General features: G+C 42.6%; 1 protein-coding gene across 1 annotated transcript in view; it reads left to right on the top strand.

Moving 5' to 3' along the window:
- Positions 1-1,828: 1,828 nt before the first annotated feature.
- The window catches only part of kirrel3l (kirre like nephrin family adhesion molecule 3, like), a 46,800-nt gene continuing 34,338 nt past the window's right edge, over positions 1,829-14,290 (top strand). Inside the window, exon 1 of the mRNA XM_060888468.1 lies at positions 1,829-2,329. Within this exon, the coding sequence (XP_060744451.1) occupies positions 2,290-2,329 (40 nt within the window). The 5' untranslated portion in view covers positions 1,829-2,289. The remainder of the gene's footprint in view (positions 2,330-14,290) is intronic.

The raw sequence follows: 14,290 nt of genomic DNA, 5'->3' as shown, positions 1-14,290 counted from the left end.
TTAAAGTTTGAAATTAAAACAGTTCACATGAAACGATTAATGTGAAACAGATCGTTCTAATAATATCAGACGTAATCGTTTGACATTCTACACATTTCTCATGAGGTCTGTTCAGTTTCACTTAAGTACATTTTCCATGTCAATGAATCACGGTCTACTGATATGTCTTTAGCCACAGAAATGTCCAGTTTAATAGTACAGTGGAAGGAATAGCCTGTATTTTTCCTTGTTAAGTTACAAAACACTGAGAATGTAACACCAAAAATAATAGAAAACACTTAAAAATGTAACACCACTCATAAAAGAATAAATCATAGGACATGTGTTCAGATGTCTAGATGTTTAACAAGCTAGTCAAGTCTATGTCTAATTTAAATCATTTTCATTTGCTTAACTATTCTTTACCTGTCACTTTTTTCCCCACAAACCTTGACTTCAGAATGTTAAATTAACACTTTACAATATTCACTTATGTCCAGCTGGCATTTAATGAACACCGGAGGTGTTAATTCAACACTGGGGATTTTGGTGTTTAACCAAGCACCCCCTACTGTTCTAGCACTAAAGTGTGCAAGGTCTCACCCCGCCTCCCTTTTCTTTTCTTTTCTTCTTCTTTAAATAATCACAAGTCCTTAGGGGCTGTAGCCCAGTGGAGTGTGCATGAGTGGGTGTTCTAGTTCCCAAATGTGAAACTCTTTTTATTTATGCCTGTGAAGAAAGACAGAAGCCAACAGATAGCCTATGACAGATTCATAGATGATGCAAAAAGATGCACCTGAGAACAGAAAGAAAAACCTACAAGTGTGCATTGAGCCTGAGTATTGCATAGACTAAAAAGTGTACAGGAGCAGACAGATGTACAGTGTGTGTGTGTGTGTGTGTGTGTGTGTGTGTGTGTGTGTGTGTGTGTGTGTGTGTGTGTGTGTGTGTGTGTGTGTGTGTGTGTGTGTGTGTGAACATAGAGGAAATAGAGTTTAAATCATGTACCAGGGAGCATGCTGAAGAGTGTGGAATGTATAGAGCTTTTTAGATATTACAGATAAAATTCATAGAAAAAAAAATGAAGTGCAAAGAGAGCAGACGAAGAGACCATAAGAGTACACATAGGTGGCTCTAAATGGTGCATGAAGGAGGCAAAAAAAAAGCGAAACATAGGTGTTCTCTGAAAGCTTAAAGAGGATTTTGAAAGCTTGTATGGTCCAAAAACATGCAGACAGGAGTGTAGGTGCTCAAAAAGATGTCTAAAGTACACAGAAAGCTGAGATAAAAGCAAAGAGAGGCACGCGAGGGTACAGAGAGGAGTGTTACAGCTGTCTAAAAAGTGTATAAACGATGGTGAAAAGCACTTCGAGATCTCTATCAAATAGTGTAGAGAGGAGTGGAAAAAATCCCCCCCAAAAAAGATGAGTGAATCAGTGCATAGAGGAGTATAAGTATGAACAGGATGCAGAGAGAATACTTAGATTGTTGCCAAAGCGCATGGAGGAGCGTGAAAGAAAGTGCGCGCTGAAGTGTAAGACCGGATACATCTACAGTGCACACGGTGCACACGCGAGTGATACATTTCAGAGCTGTTTTTAAATAGTGCAGAAAGAAGCCCAGAGGTGTCTGTGAGCTGGCATAGGAGTGTGAAAGAGCACAGAAGAGTGTGAGGAGTGTTGAGCGGTGTGATCTCTCGCAGAGAGAGAGAGAGAGAGAGAGAGAGAGAGAGAGAGAGGGGAGGAACGGAGGGGGTGTGGATACGAGTGGTGCTTTCACTAGAGGCTGGTGCTGAAACGCGTTCCGCTGCGGAGGAGATCAGAGCTTCATTCAGCATAGACACAGCCAAGCTACACACACGTACTCTCTCTCTCTCTCACACACACACACACGCATACACACACGAGCGCGCGATAGAGAGAGCTCAAGCGCGCACACACTCTACTCCAGCACTCTTGAACGGACAATCCAGTACAGAGAAGCACCGAGCCGACTCGGACTAAAGGAGCGAATTCACGATAACTGGAGAGATTCTAGGTTCCTTTAAAATCGAGACAATTGCGCCCAGGAAGAAAAGTTCGCAACTCGGAGCGTTGGACACGGAAATCCTGAACTGACCACGGAATTCTGTGAACCCAGTCGGACCATCTCAGAGACACTGAGGACGTTTTCAGAGCTGTTGGTTTTGAGAAAAGTAATTTTTTGGTTTGTTTGTTTTGTTTTGCTTTTTATCTGTCCTGCTTTGGAGAGCTGCTGAAGGAAGCATTTGCAGTCCGGACTGGTGAGCAAGAGCCAGAAGACTGGAGCAAGATGCTGCAGTTTTTCATCGCTTTTGTCTTTCTAGGAGCAGGTAAGAGCTTTGGGGATTGATTTTCACGCACTGGGGTTCTCTGCAGTGCTCTAATGTGTCACATTGTAGCGTGGATCAATTGGTTAGGTTTTGTTTATTTATTGTATTTTATATTGTCGCACTTCCCCGGGTGCGCTGCGTCAAACCAGTAATCTCACTCTTACGGCAGTGTTTTTGCCCAGTTCTGGTAGTGGGATGAGACCTCGCACTCTTCAGCAGAGTACTTTATAAGCTTTAACTGCCAGTCTTAGTTCATTTAGCCCTTAATCTGAATGAAACGTCTGTTAAATACCAATTTGAAGGAGCCGTATTGTTCGCGCAATTTTAGCTTCTGTCTATTGTAACGTACAGTATAGCGCGCGCGCGCGCGTGTGTGTGTATCTGTTTCTAGTCCACGATATTAATGGTCTCACAATGAATAGTACATTTGAAAAAGAAACTTTGATCATTGCGGTTGTTGATTATTTGATTTGTTCATATTTACCTTTGTAGATTATTTTAAACATTTTTTTGTGAATATATATGAATCCATGCCTTTGTGTGTGTTTGTCTGTGTGTTTTTGTGAACTGCTTATAAGGTATTTCAGCAACCTATCTATCTATCTATCTATCTATCTATCTGGAAGCTCAGTCTGTGTGTATGATGAACGGTTGAGCTCTATATGAGTTACAGTTTACAAACAGATCATTTAGGTCATGATAAACTTTATAACCCTCAGGCTATTCATTTAACATCTTTGCATCTCTGTCTCACAAAAAAAAAGACAGAGAGAGAGAGAGAGAGAGAGAGAGAGAGAGAGAGAGAGAGAGAGAGAGAGAGAGAGAGAGAAGGATAACTCTGAGCAAAATGTAGATTATAAATGTATCCACGGAGGAAATAAAGCGCGTTTAAACTTAACGCCGGAGGGTTTTAGTCGCACAGAGCAGAGTAAAGAGGACACACACACGCACGCACGCACACACACACACGCACGCACACACACACTCTCTCTCACACACACACACGCGCGCGCGCGCACACACACACACACACACACACACACACACACTAATAATTGCATAGGCATGCCAGGGATAATACCCTATCTCTTTCAAACAGAATAATGCAGCGACATTAAATAAATATTGAAGTGTGCTGCTGGGCTCGAATGGAGGCGGCACACTTCTCAATGCTTTCAGGGCGACATCCTAAGGGAAAGCCGTGATGACAATTTTATTCAGATAATTAAAGTAGCATATTGATGAATTCATTGTTTAATTTAACAGGACTGAGACAATAGGGTAGGTCGGGGTGAGTTTCTATTTAAATGGTTTAAATGACTTCTTCATCTGAAGCTTCTTTCTTTAAGACCTTGTCGTGGTTTCTCCTGTGTTGGCAACTTTAGAACATGCTGTCGACTTTTAGAGACTTTTTCAGCAGAAAGCACCGATATCGCTATGATCTGACAGACTTTCTGAGCAGATGTTAACTAGTTTCTGTGCTTGTCTCAGCGCAATAGTTTCACTACCAGCTGCTGCTTGTTTGAGTGCAGAAAGAGTGCAGTTTCGTGACCAAACACCAACAGGCGCGATCCCAGCAACCACCTATCACTGTTCACTACTGTCCAGTGACCAATTACTGAGCACACCTGAACAATGACCAATCACTGAACACCACTGACCAGCAACCACCATTCACTAAACACCACTGTCCAACAAGCACCAATAAATGATACCCAACGCCCAGCAACCTCCAATCACTGATCACCGCTGCCCAGCAACCTCCAATCACTGATCACCATTGCTCAGCAACCTCCAATCACCGATCACCGCTGCTCAGCAACCCCCAATCACTGATCATCACCATCCAGAGACCAAACCCTGATGACCACTGCCCAGCAACACCTATTCCCCACAACCACCAATCACAGAAACACCATTGCATAGTGACCAACCGCTTCTCATTAATAATAATAATAATAATAATAATAATAATAATAATAATAAAAGAAACGTAGAAAAATCACAAATTTTGTTTGTAGCCCATTTTAATGCAATCATTTCATAGAAGAATATGCAAACAAGAGTCTGATGTCACTTAATAGCATTTTCCTTAGCCTTGTTACAAATATTGTATTGTGTAAAAGTGTAAGTCACTAATTTTTCCATATGTGAGCATCAAATGAGATGACGATGCTTTGATGCATGATCGTGTTACCTGGCTAGCGATATGCAAAGAGTTTGAAAGTTTTAAATTTCATAAGCTAATAAATCTCTATAAGGAAATTGCTACAATTGTTGTTTTCTACGTGTAAGTGTGTTCCTGTTCTCATCTACTTCACACACTTGACACTCTTCCTCCCTTTGTGTTGCCACTGGTCGCTTGTTCACAGAAAGAAGACGACACGGGTGTGTTTAAACCCCCTGAGGAAACAGTAAACTTTGAGCTTGTATTAGTTACTTTCCTTTGAAAAGTCTTGGCACGTATGAGCTATGACAGCACAAAGTTTATGAGCAGGTTTAAGAAGGGTGTTTGAGCTGGAAGTCTCCAAACTGTGGTAGACATCAAACCTACTATTTTTTACATGTTTATACTGTAAATGAAGTGAAACAATCAAATCAGTTCCTTTGAAACACTGCATCGCATATCTCTGTGATGTCATCAAAGTAGGACAGATTGCTTCAGAAATCTCCTGGTATTATGAGATTGAATAGTATCTGATGTTCACACGCTCAACAGTATGGTAGTTTGGGACACGTCAGTCTTTCCAGAGCTCTATTTTGTACCTGCCTTGTGTGTTTGTTTCCCTAACTCTCAACCGAATGTTTTATTCATCAGCTGTATTATTAACGGCACCATTGATTCAAGTCGAGATAAAGGCTTCAAATCCCCTCAATCACTCCCAAAAGTGCAACCAATTAAAATGCTTTCGGCCAACGCTCTGGTAAATGAATATGAAAAAACAAAAACAAATGTTTACTGGCTGTTAAGCTGCACTTTCTCTCCCCCTCTCTGTGTCTTTTTGATAAATGAGAGCAGAGTATTGACACGGATGGAGGCTGTAATTAAATTTAAATGTGAAATCAGGATGTGCGCCATCAGACTGTGAGGCAAAACAAAAAATATTAGTGGGGAATGTTAATAAAAAGCCTGCCTGACCAAACTCACAAATCAAACTTGAAGAGAGAGAGAGAGAGAGAACAACGGAAGATAGATAATACAGGGGAAGATAGATGTGTAAATGTAAATGTGTAAAGACACTGAACAAAAGTCCACTTTTAAACAGTTACCTCACATTGCATTTCACATGTGGTTATTCGTCAGATGACAACATGTGTGTGTGTGTGCGCTTGGGTGTGCGTGTGTAAGCTGGTAGCAGACCGATGCTGTTCGTTGACAGACTGGCAGCAGCTGCTCCAGGAGGAGCGCTGAGGTTCTCACACACTCCCAGATGGCCACTACTCATCTCACCTGACATCTACACAGTAGTGTTCCTCACAGTGTGTAGGTGACAGCCATCATGCTGTTGACTCACCATACCGCACAATCCCCGCTAATGGACACACACCACAGCGTACACTAATACCTGGTGTTCACTCTCTCTCTCTCTCTCTCTCTCTCTCTCTCTCTCTCTCTCTCTCTCTCACACACACACACACACACACACATACAGTATATACACAACTGCATATGCAGACACACTCACTCCCACAGAAACAAACACACACACACATATACACACACACACTCCAGCTTCTACACTCACTTTCTTCTTTCTACTTGCATATACAAGCACGCACTCTCACACACACAGACAGACACACACACTTGGGGGAGTATGTGACAGCACTGGAGCTTAGAACTCAAACTAGCAGCGAGTGAGGCAGAACATGACAGAGGCTTGGAGAAAAACAAGCTGTTCACACACTGCCTCTGAGGCAAACATTCATATGTATGCCCTCACCAAAGCATCCAGAATTTTCTTTCTCCGAATGTCCCTCTGCTTCCCAGTGGAATTCTACTCAGCTCCGGCATCAGTATTCTGAGTAATCTTGGACGCATGGGTTTTTTTTTGGATGCTTTAGCTTAGAGATGTGTCTCATAGGGGCTAAGTTCAAAGGAAGTGTGCAAAGATCACACACTCTTTCCTCTTCCTGCCCAGCCCTGTCGCCATACACACATGCACTGTGGAGCGGGATCTCATCAGACTCTGCTTCGCCCTCTTCCTGCTCTGATTTTGTCTGATTAGCTGTCCTTAGCTGTGTGGGGAACATCACATTAGCGGTGTGTTAGACAGACAAACAGACTGCCTGATAAATAGATAGACAAACAACTTTATATAAATAAAAATAAAGAATATATATTATGTCAATTCTACTAGAGTGAGTGATGGTTTAATCTCACTCATCCCTCATCTTCCTCCTGTTAATAACACCAGCCCTGTGGCATTGTGGTGGCTTGGATAGGGAACCACAGCATAATACATGGCTTTAGTGTCTGTGAAGGGATTTAGGGGTGTGTGAGTGTGTGTGTGTGTGTGTGCTAACTGGCCATATGCTTACATGGTGTGGAGGGTGTAAATCAAGACAGATTTGTGTGTGTGTGTGTGTGTGTGTGTGTGAGTGTGAGTTGGACAATAGGATGTGTGACTAAAGGCATGGAGGAATCTCTCACTTTCTCTGTCCTTCCTTGCTTCCTGTCCCTAACTCTCAATCGCCTGTGAGAAACAGAAAAATGGGAAAGTGCTAAAAGAGTTGAAGGAGGATGATGTGTGTGTGTGTAAGAGAGAGAGAGAGAGAGAGAGAGAGAGAGAGAGAGAGAGAGATCGTGACACACAAGGCTCACAATAGCGCCGATGCAGCAGAATACTGGTCTGGAAACCTGCTGCATTATTTAGAAGTTATCCACATGGCACAGATATGGATGAGTTTTGGCCTACTTTGATTGGCTCTCATTCCACCGGACATGTCCTAAAGGACTCTGCTGCTCACACATATACAGCACATATAGACCGAATCTGTTTACATTACAAAGAATTTTTTATTCTTCCACACAATATAGCGCATGTATATTGCAGCATTTGACAGTGTTCTACTCCAAATATGAAGAGATCAGCTCTGTTCTTGTTCTGGCATGTTGCAAATAAAGCCCTTTTATCTGCCTCCAACAAAAGTGATGATAAACGGAGAGGAAAGGATCTAATTTAGGGCAAGCGGACGTGTTGATGCCTGCAGTCAAACCTACTTCATGTTATGTCTCATTTAGCATATGTGGACATCCACGGGAGACGAGATTCCCAGTGTCAGGAAACAGCTCTCCTCTGAGTATTGCCTTACCCCCTGTGGAGAAGATGCTCCAGAATCGTTTATCTGCCCCCCCACTGTTTTTCGCGCTCTTGTTAGCCTGACTTAACATTCAGATAATGACGCTAGCACATATATCGGATGATGAGACAATAGCTTTCTGTGACGACAGTTTGCTGCATAAAATCCCATTGTTGTGTTAGTGCTCAACAAAAGACAATGAACTCGGCTGGTCCATATTTGTCAAGCGCCCCTCCCTTATACATACAAGGGGTCCATGATGGAGAGTAAGACAATTAGACAGGAAGCTAATCAGTTGAACCAAGCAGATAATAGATAAATAGATGGAGATAAAGAGCCTGGCATTGTTTGCAAAGGCTCTTGGGTTAATAGTCTCTGACCACTGTAGGACACGTGGCTAACAGCCGAGTTCAGTGGACCCACAGGGACTTGGACTTCCTGTCTTCCATCCCTTTTTTTTCAAATCCTCTGGTTTTGTCTACATTCTCATACATCCTCTCTCCCTGGTGCTCAGGCTCAGAGACAAAGCCGAATTGTGTTCACTTCCTTATTCAAGTCCAGAGTAATTATATCATTCTGGCTCAGTATTCAGCTTGATCAAAATGGAGAGTTTGTTCCTCCATGGTGTCCTAGTGACTCATAAAAAGCAGACCTCTCAGAATCATGATCCTTTTGTTCCCAAAGCCAAGACAAGGCACTCCAAAATAAGATAAACTTAGTGTGTTTTAAGGCAGATTGAGATTAGGGATTTGCTGGTAATTAGAGATATACTGAGCAGCATTCGTGACTGGTGTGCTTGGATTTGTTCCTAGACTGGGTTTGATATTTATTTGTATAGTTTCTCTGAATGTGTATGTTGAAGACTGCAAAAATTTTTCTGACACTGACAAATAACCTTGTCGTATTTGTTGACCACCAAACTGATGACGATCTCAGATTGGTGGAAAATAAACGATTATGCCATGTCTCCAATAAATCTTCTATATTTATTTGCAGAGTCTAGATTTTGATGTTTTTCTGAAAACCACCCTGCAGTAAATACTAATAAATACCACAAATACCATGTAAAGTATCGGCAAAGAGATATGATGGAGAAAGACATGTACTTATAGATAAAAAAAATCTGGGCATACAGTGCAGAGTTAAGAGAGTGTTTGGTCTTTGATTTACACCATGACCCACAAGGGGCCATAGGGAGGGTTGGGGGGCATATCGGGGGGCAAGAGATGGGGGATTTCCAGCAAATTAGGTGCCACAGAAAAAAGCTAGGGCATGGTGGTTTAGTGGTTAGCACATTCGCCTCACACCTCCAGGGTTGGGGGTTCGATTCCTGCCTCCGCCTTGTGTGTGTGGAGTTTTCATGTTCTTCCCGTGCCTCGGGGGTTTCCTCCGGGTACTCCGGTTTCCTCCCCGGTCCAAAGACATGCATGGTAGGTTGATTGGCATCTCTTGAAAATTGTCCGTAGTGTGTGATTGCGTGAGTGAATGAGAGTGTGTGTGTGTGCCCTGAGATGGGTTGGCACTCCTGAGGTAGGCACAGGCTCCCCGTGACCCGAAGTAGTTCGGATAAGCGGTAGAAAATGAGTTATGTGAGAATGAGAGAAAAAAGCTACATTGAAACTTAGTTCAACTATCTTTAGAAATTGTTTGCAAATGTTTTCTTACTTTCGTTAACAAACAGTGTCATATGGCTGAGATGTATCACAATTTAAAGATCACACTTACCCAGTCAGGTTTAGTGCATATTTGGGAATACAGTGAAAATATGGCAGTTTTTCTGTTTTACTATCAAAACAAGACCAGAATTTCATACCTCCTGTGGGGACACAGAAAACAGCAGCAAATTGAAATTTGTCTTCCGTGCTGCAGCAATATCGTTTCAAGTCGCAGCCGCTGAACCTGGTATTAAAGTTAGACCTGATGCAGAGGAATATTCAGCATTGAGGGAAAAAAACACTGTTTATATAGCCATCTGTTTACTATTAGATATAGCTGCTCGATCAGTGAAGGCTGTCAAGTTTCCATAAGACAGAGACTGCTCTGGTTTATTACCAGCTGAATTGGCATTGTACTCATCAATGAATATTCATACATGAATCATGCACAGATGACTGCTGTGAAGGATTGTTTTGGCTTTAATGCAGTGTGTGCACAAGGGCTAAGCTAAGCCGTGTGTTTCCCATGGTTACGGTTACGTGCCCTTTACGGATTGATTAGTCAAAGCCCGGCTGCCTCGTTAACAATTGCACAGTGTCACAAGACTTCACACAGCTCATATAAACAAAGGAAACACTAAGATTAAGTTTGACTTGTTTGATTGCGCTCAAATTTCACCCGTTAGAACTTTCCAGCACCCTCTCAGAGCAAATCATACGATTAGGCTCCGTTCTTGACTGCTGCATATCTTTTTGGCCGATCTTAGACCATCTCTTCGTGAGTCATGGTGGCACCGAACGACTCTCACACTGAGAGGAAGACCCTCATTAACATCGTCTCAAGTCCTTCTCTGAGTACAAAGCGAGAGCTCTCCACCCTGAAGGCTTGGATGGAATGCAAGTGCAAATATTATTTCAGCGATTCAACCGCTAAGCATAACACACGGCACTAAAAACAAGCGCCGGATGATGCTGTTTTGCTGTGTAGAGGTGAACGGATCTGATTTGTTGTCACACAGCTGGATTTCATGCACAGAAAAGTGTACAGAATGTTCAATTTCAGAGTTTCTTCTGCACTATTTCTTCCTTTTCCTTATTTCTCGTGAGTCCACTATGTAGATCTGTAAACCTCTGTCGGTGGTTAGAAGGAAAGTTGGCCAATTTGTAATTGGCTGAGGCGTGTCACTCAAAGCCCATCGATTAAGCCTAGCACACTCTTAGTCTGAACATGTTCATTTTATTGAACACCTGAGAGATATAAATAAAATGGATGAATGGGTAGTGTGTGGATCAAATTTTCTTCTAGGCAAGACATTTGATCAAATCTGAGAAGCAACACAGCAAGGGAAGGACAGGAATGGCATGAAGAAAGGGAATGAAAACAAAACAAAAGACACACTTTGCAAAAAGATACATGAGTATTTTCGAGCCTGAAAGAGCAGCCTGCCATCGCAGACGAGAAAGGAGGCTCAAAGAGATTAACTTCCAGCGGCTTAGTTCACAAAGTAATGGATACCCTTGTACCAAAGTGAAGTAACCTGTGCATTTGTGTTCTCTTATGGTAAAAGGAGAAGAACAATGGCTCAGCTTTTGAAGTAGACACCAACTGAAATAGGAGTCTGGACAACAAGGTGAAAGGTTTCAGCACCTTGAGGTGAACATTAAAAGGGAAACATGGCAAAAACTAAATAGCCATGGACACAAAAAAAGTTCGTCAGGTAGGTGGAAAGGTAAGAAGGGGCAAGAGGGAACTTGAAATTGGTCTTAGTGTCTGAGAAGTCGGAGAGATCTCTACTGACATTTCCTTAAATTTATTTTACAGGATCTCTACAGCAAGAGACTATTTGAATATGTTCTATGTGAATCCTGTGGTACCAAAGCATCCGCCCCTGCTGATACCTAGGGAGAAAATACAAGCGAGCATGTACACACACATTTCCACAAACAGCTACCTTAAGCTTGCTGGATGCTAGCAGGGTGTCGGATGTTTACTTTTGTCATTCTGTCCTCAAGTTCAGTCTTGCAGTGGGTGCTGGCGTGGAGTACTTGTCACTCAGACATAATGACAGAGATTAGAGCGTGGAAAAGTGTGGGAAGGCAGCACGAGCAAGAGATAGAAAGAAACAAAGTGAAGAGAAAGAGCAAGAGAAGTTGCATGATTAGCATGATGACAGGAAGGCACACTCAAAAACAGACACAATCAGGTGACTCATAGAGTCGGATGAAAGTGCTTTTGAAGATCGAGCAATCGAGCACTCAAGAAGTTTCTCTATCTTGCGCAAGGAGTTGCCGACAACGGGTGGGAAGGGACGAAAACTCAACCCTCTGTGAGCGCCCATCACTCATCCATCATCCAGTTTGATGCAGTAGCCCATTTGCAGCCATTGTTCCTCTAATTTGTTATGTGGAAGCAACAGAGTAGGAGGAGGAATGGGTCTCTAGCAGACAACCATTTATCCGGGTACAAATTACATAAGACAGACAGCGTAATTAGACATATAGATAAACAGACGGTCACAGATTGGGAGAGCAAAAAAGCGCAGAGAAAAGAGATTGAAATAGACCAAAGTAAATGGTCTTCATTCTGAGGCAGTGCTGAGATACGAATTAAACAACCCTACCTGAGGAGGCATGCTTTGCTCTTTCACCACCAACATATCAAATATTCTGTGCCCTACGTGGGGCCGAAACAGTGTTGCCTAGTAGAGAAAACCTGCTGCAGAAAATTGGCAAGGTGGAGAGAATTGTACCGTCTCTGTGGCAGACGGAAAAAACAGATAAACCGACAAACAGACAGAAAGACAAACAGACACCCTGCTATCTCTGCATTAGTCCTGAACTGCCACTAACAGAGGCAGAGAGATGCTCTCCTCCATCACACTTGCCCGAAGCTAGCCTCAGCTTTCCCATAACTTCAGCTAGCATGCTGAGAGGATATACATTTTTTTTGATTTATGAGCAAACTCTAAAAACAACAGCAGGAATAAAAAGGATCTGAAAGGAAAACATTTTGTTTAGCTCATATAAAAGTGATGCCTTGAGGAGCAGCATACAGGTTTGCTATGTATTTGAGCGCATTGTTGTGTTCAATACAACATATGCTTTAAGGATACATCACTGGAGCACTGTCTTCTATAGGCTTGAGTGTACACAATAAAACTGCTGGCATAATGTACTCCGGTGTAAATCTCACGTAATTGAACTCCACTAGCGTTAATTTAATATCGCTTTTATGTGCTCATGTGGGGTCCTTGTGGGTGTGTCATGTGTCCGTTTTCTTTCCCCAAACCAGCTTAGAGTAGTGATAGATGATCCCTTAACGGTCCTACTCAATCACAGGCTATTTAGGAAGGCTGACCGGGGCAATCAAGAAGCCCTGGAGCCCTTTTCAACCAAGCCAGAGAGAGGGGGGGGTCACAAATCCACCATAGTAGCTGATTAGCTCTTCATACACTTCTAGTTTCAATATAAAACTAGCGTGAAAGAGATTCATTGTGCGCAGCATTTTATAAGAGTTTGGGTAAAAGAGTTCAGCCCTTCTGTGGGACTCCGACGTGGCAGCCTGGCGCAGAGCCGCCTTTGTTTTGCTAATGTTATTAACGAGTTCACTTACGTGTAAAAGAGGAGCGGATTTGTCTCAGGAGGGGAATTGGAAGGGGAGAATTAAAAAATGTCTGTGCTCATCATGTTGTGTGCTGAAAAAAAAAAGCACAGCAGTCAAAGGCGATGTCCTGAAGGGTCAAAGTTTGTTCGCAACACCAGGAACCTTAAATCGTTTCTTCTGGCTTTGATGATGGTATTGCTGCTAGCTTTGCACAGCAGTGGGTGACGAAAGGTCCATTAACTGTTCCTCCGAGCTAGGCAGGGGAGAAAGCAACGCTAGTGAGACTATCCTCACCAAACAAGGTCTCCTTTTCGCTCTCTTTTTCTCTCACACATTATTTTCCTCATTCCTTCTGTCCCTGTCTTCTCCACCTCACCATGATCTAGTGTATTGTGTTAACAAGATCCAGCCTCCTCGAATGCCCATTACACAAGTTTGGTGTGTGTTTTCGCACCAATTAATGACTTGCTTTTCTTGCCTGTGGAGGTGACGATGACCTGGCTCTGACCAGGCGCTTGGTATTTCAGTATGTGTGTCAGTGAGGTTTTTTTCGTTTCTCTGTCATGTTAGCACTCTCAAAAGCTTGCTGATCACCACCCATGTTCATTAAGATAGCACCATTATTATCGTTAGCTGTATCTAGCTGGAGTTATGGAAAAAAAAGACAAAAAGAGGATGATAAGAGCAACACTTAACCAATCCAGAGCACTGAAAGTTTACACATCACACAATCTTTCTGGCAAATTAGTTGCTCAATCCAGTAGACCAGAAAAATATACTAGTTTAGAGGCAATTAAATTGATGGTATCCTTTCTATGTTGGCACAAAACACTTTTTTTTTCCTGTCTGTGCTGCTGACAGATAATTATTTCTCCTGCTTTCGGTTTCTGTCCCGTCCCTTTCTTTCATCCCACCACCACTTTCACAATCGAGATCATGTAGTTTGTCTTCTATCACATAATCACACACCCCCTCTTTTTTTTTTTTACACCATTTTAACCTTATCGTTCTTGCTCATCCTCAAGAGGAATTGGCAACCTGTACCTTGTTACGAGAAATAGAGTAGCTGTGTAATAACCCAAGAAAAAAGAGAGAGAGGCTGGGAAGGGGGGTGACAGATAACTCTCTAAGGAGCTAGGAGAGAAGTCTCTATTTGCCATTCTCATCAGGCACATGTGAATGAGTGGACAGACACACAGGGTTTTTTTTTTTTTTTCAGTTCTTGTTTGAGGCTTTGAGAAAGAAAGGCAAGAGAAGAGTGAGAAAGGACAAAAAAGTACACAAAAGAGAAGCGAAAGACTTTGCAAAGGGGGGAAATGGCAAAGAGCCACACTGGATGGTCAAGTGCTTGAAGAACCAAGGCTCCTCTGAGTCCCACGGCCTTATTCAACATGGCCC

Source organism: Tachysurus vachellii, chromosome 15 (assembly GCF_030014155.1).
Source record: "Tachysurus vachellii isolate PV-2020 chromosome 15, HZAU_Pvac_v1, whole genome shotgun sequence".
Lineage (NCBI taxonomy): Eukaryota > Metazoa > Chordata > Actinopteri > Siluriformes > Bagridae > Tachysurus > Tachysurus vachellii.
Note: the sequence above shows the minus strand (reverse complement) of the source record. Positions and strands in the feature narration are given on the sequence as shown.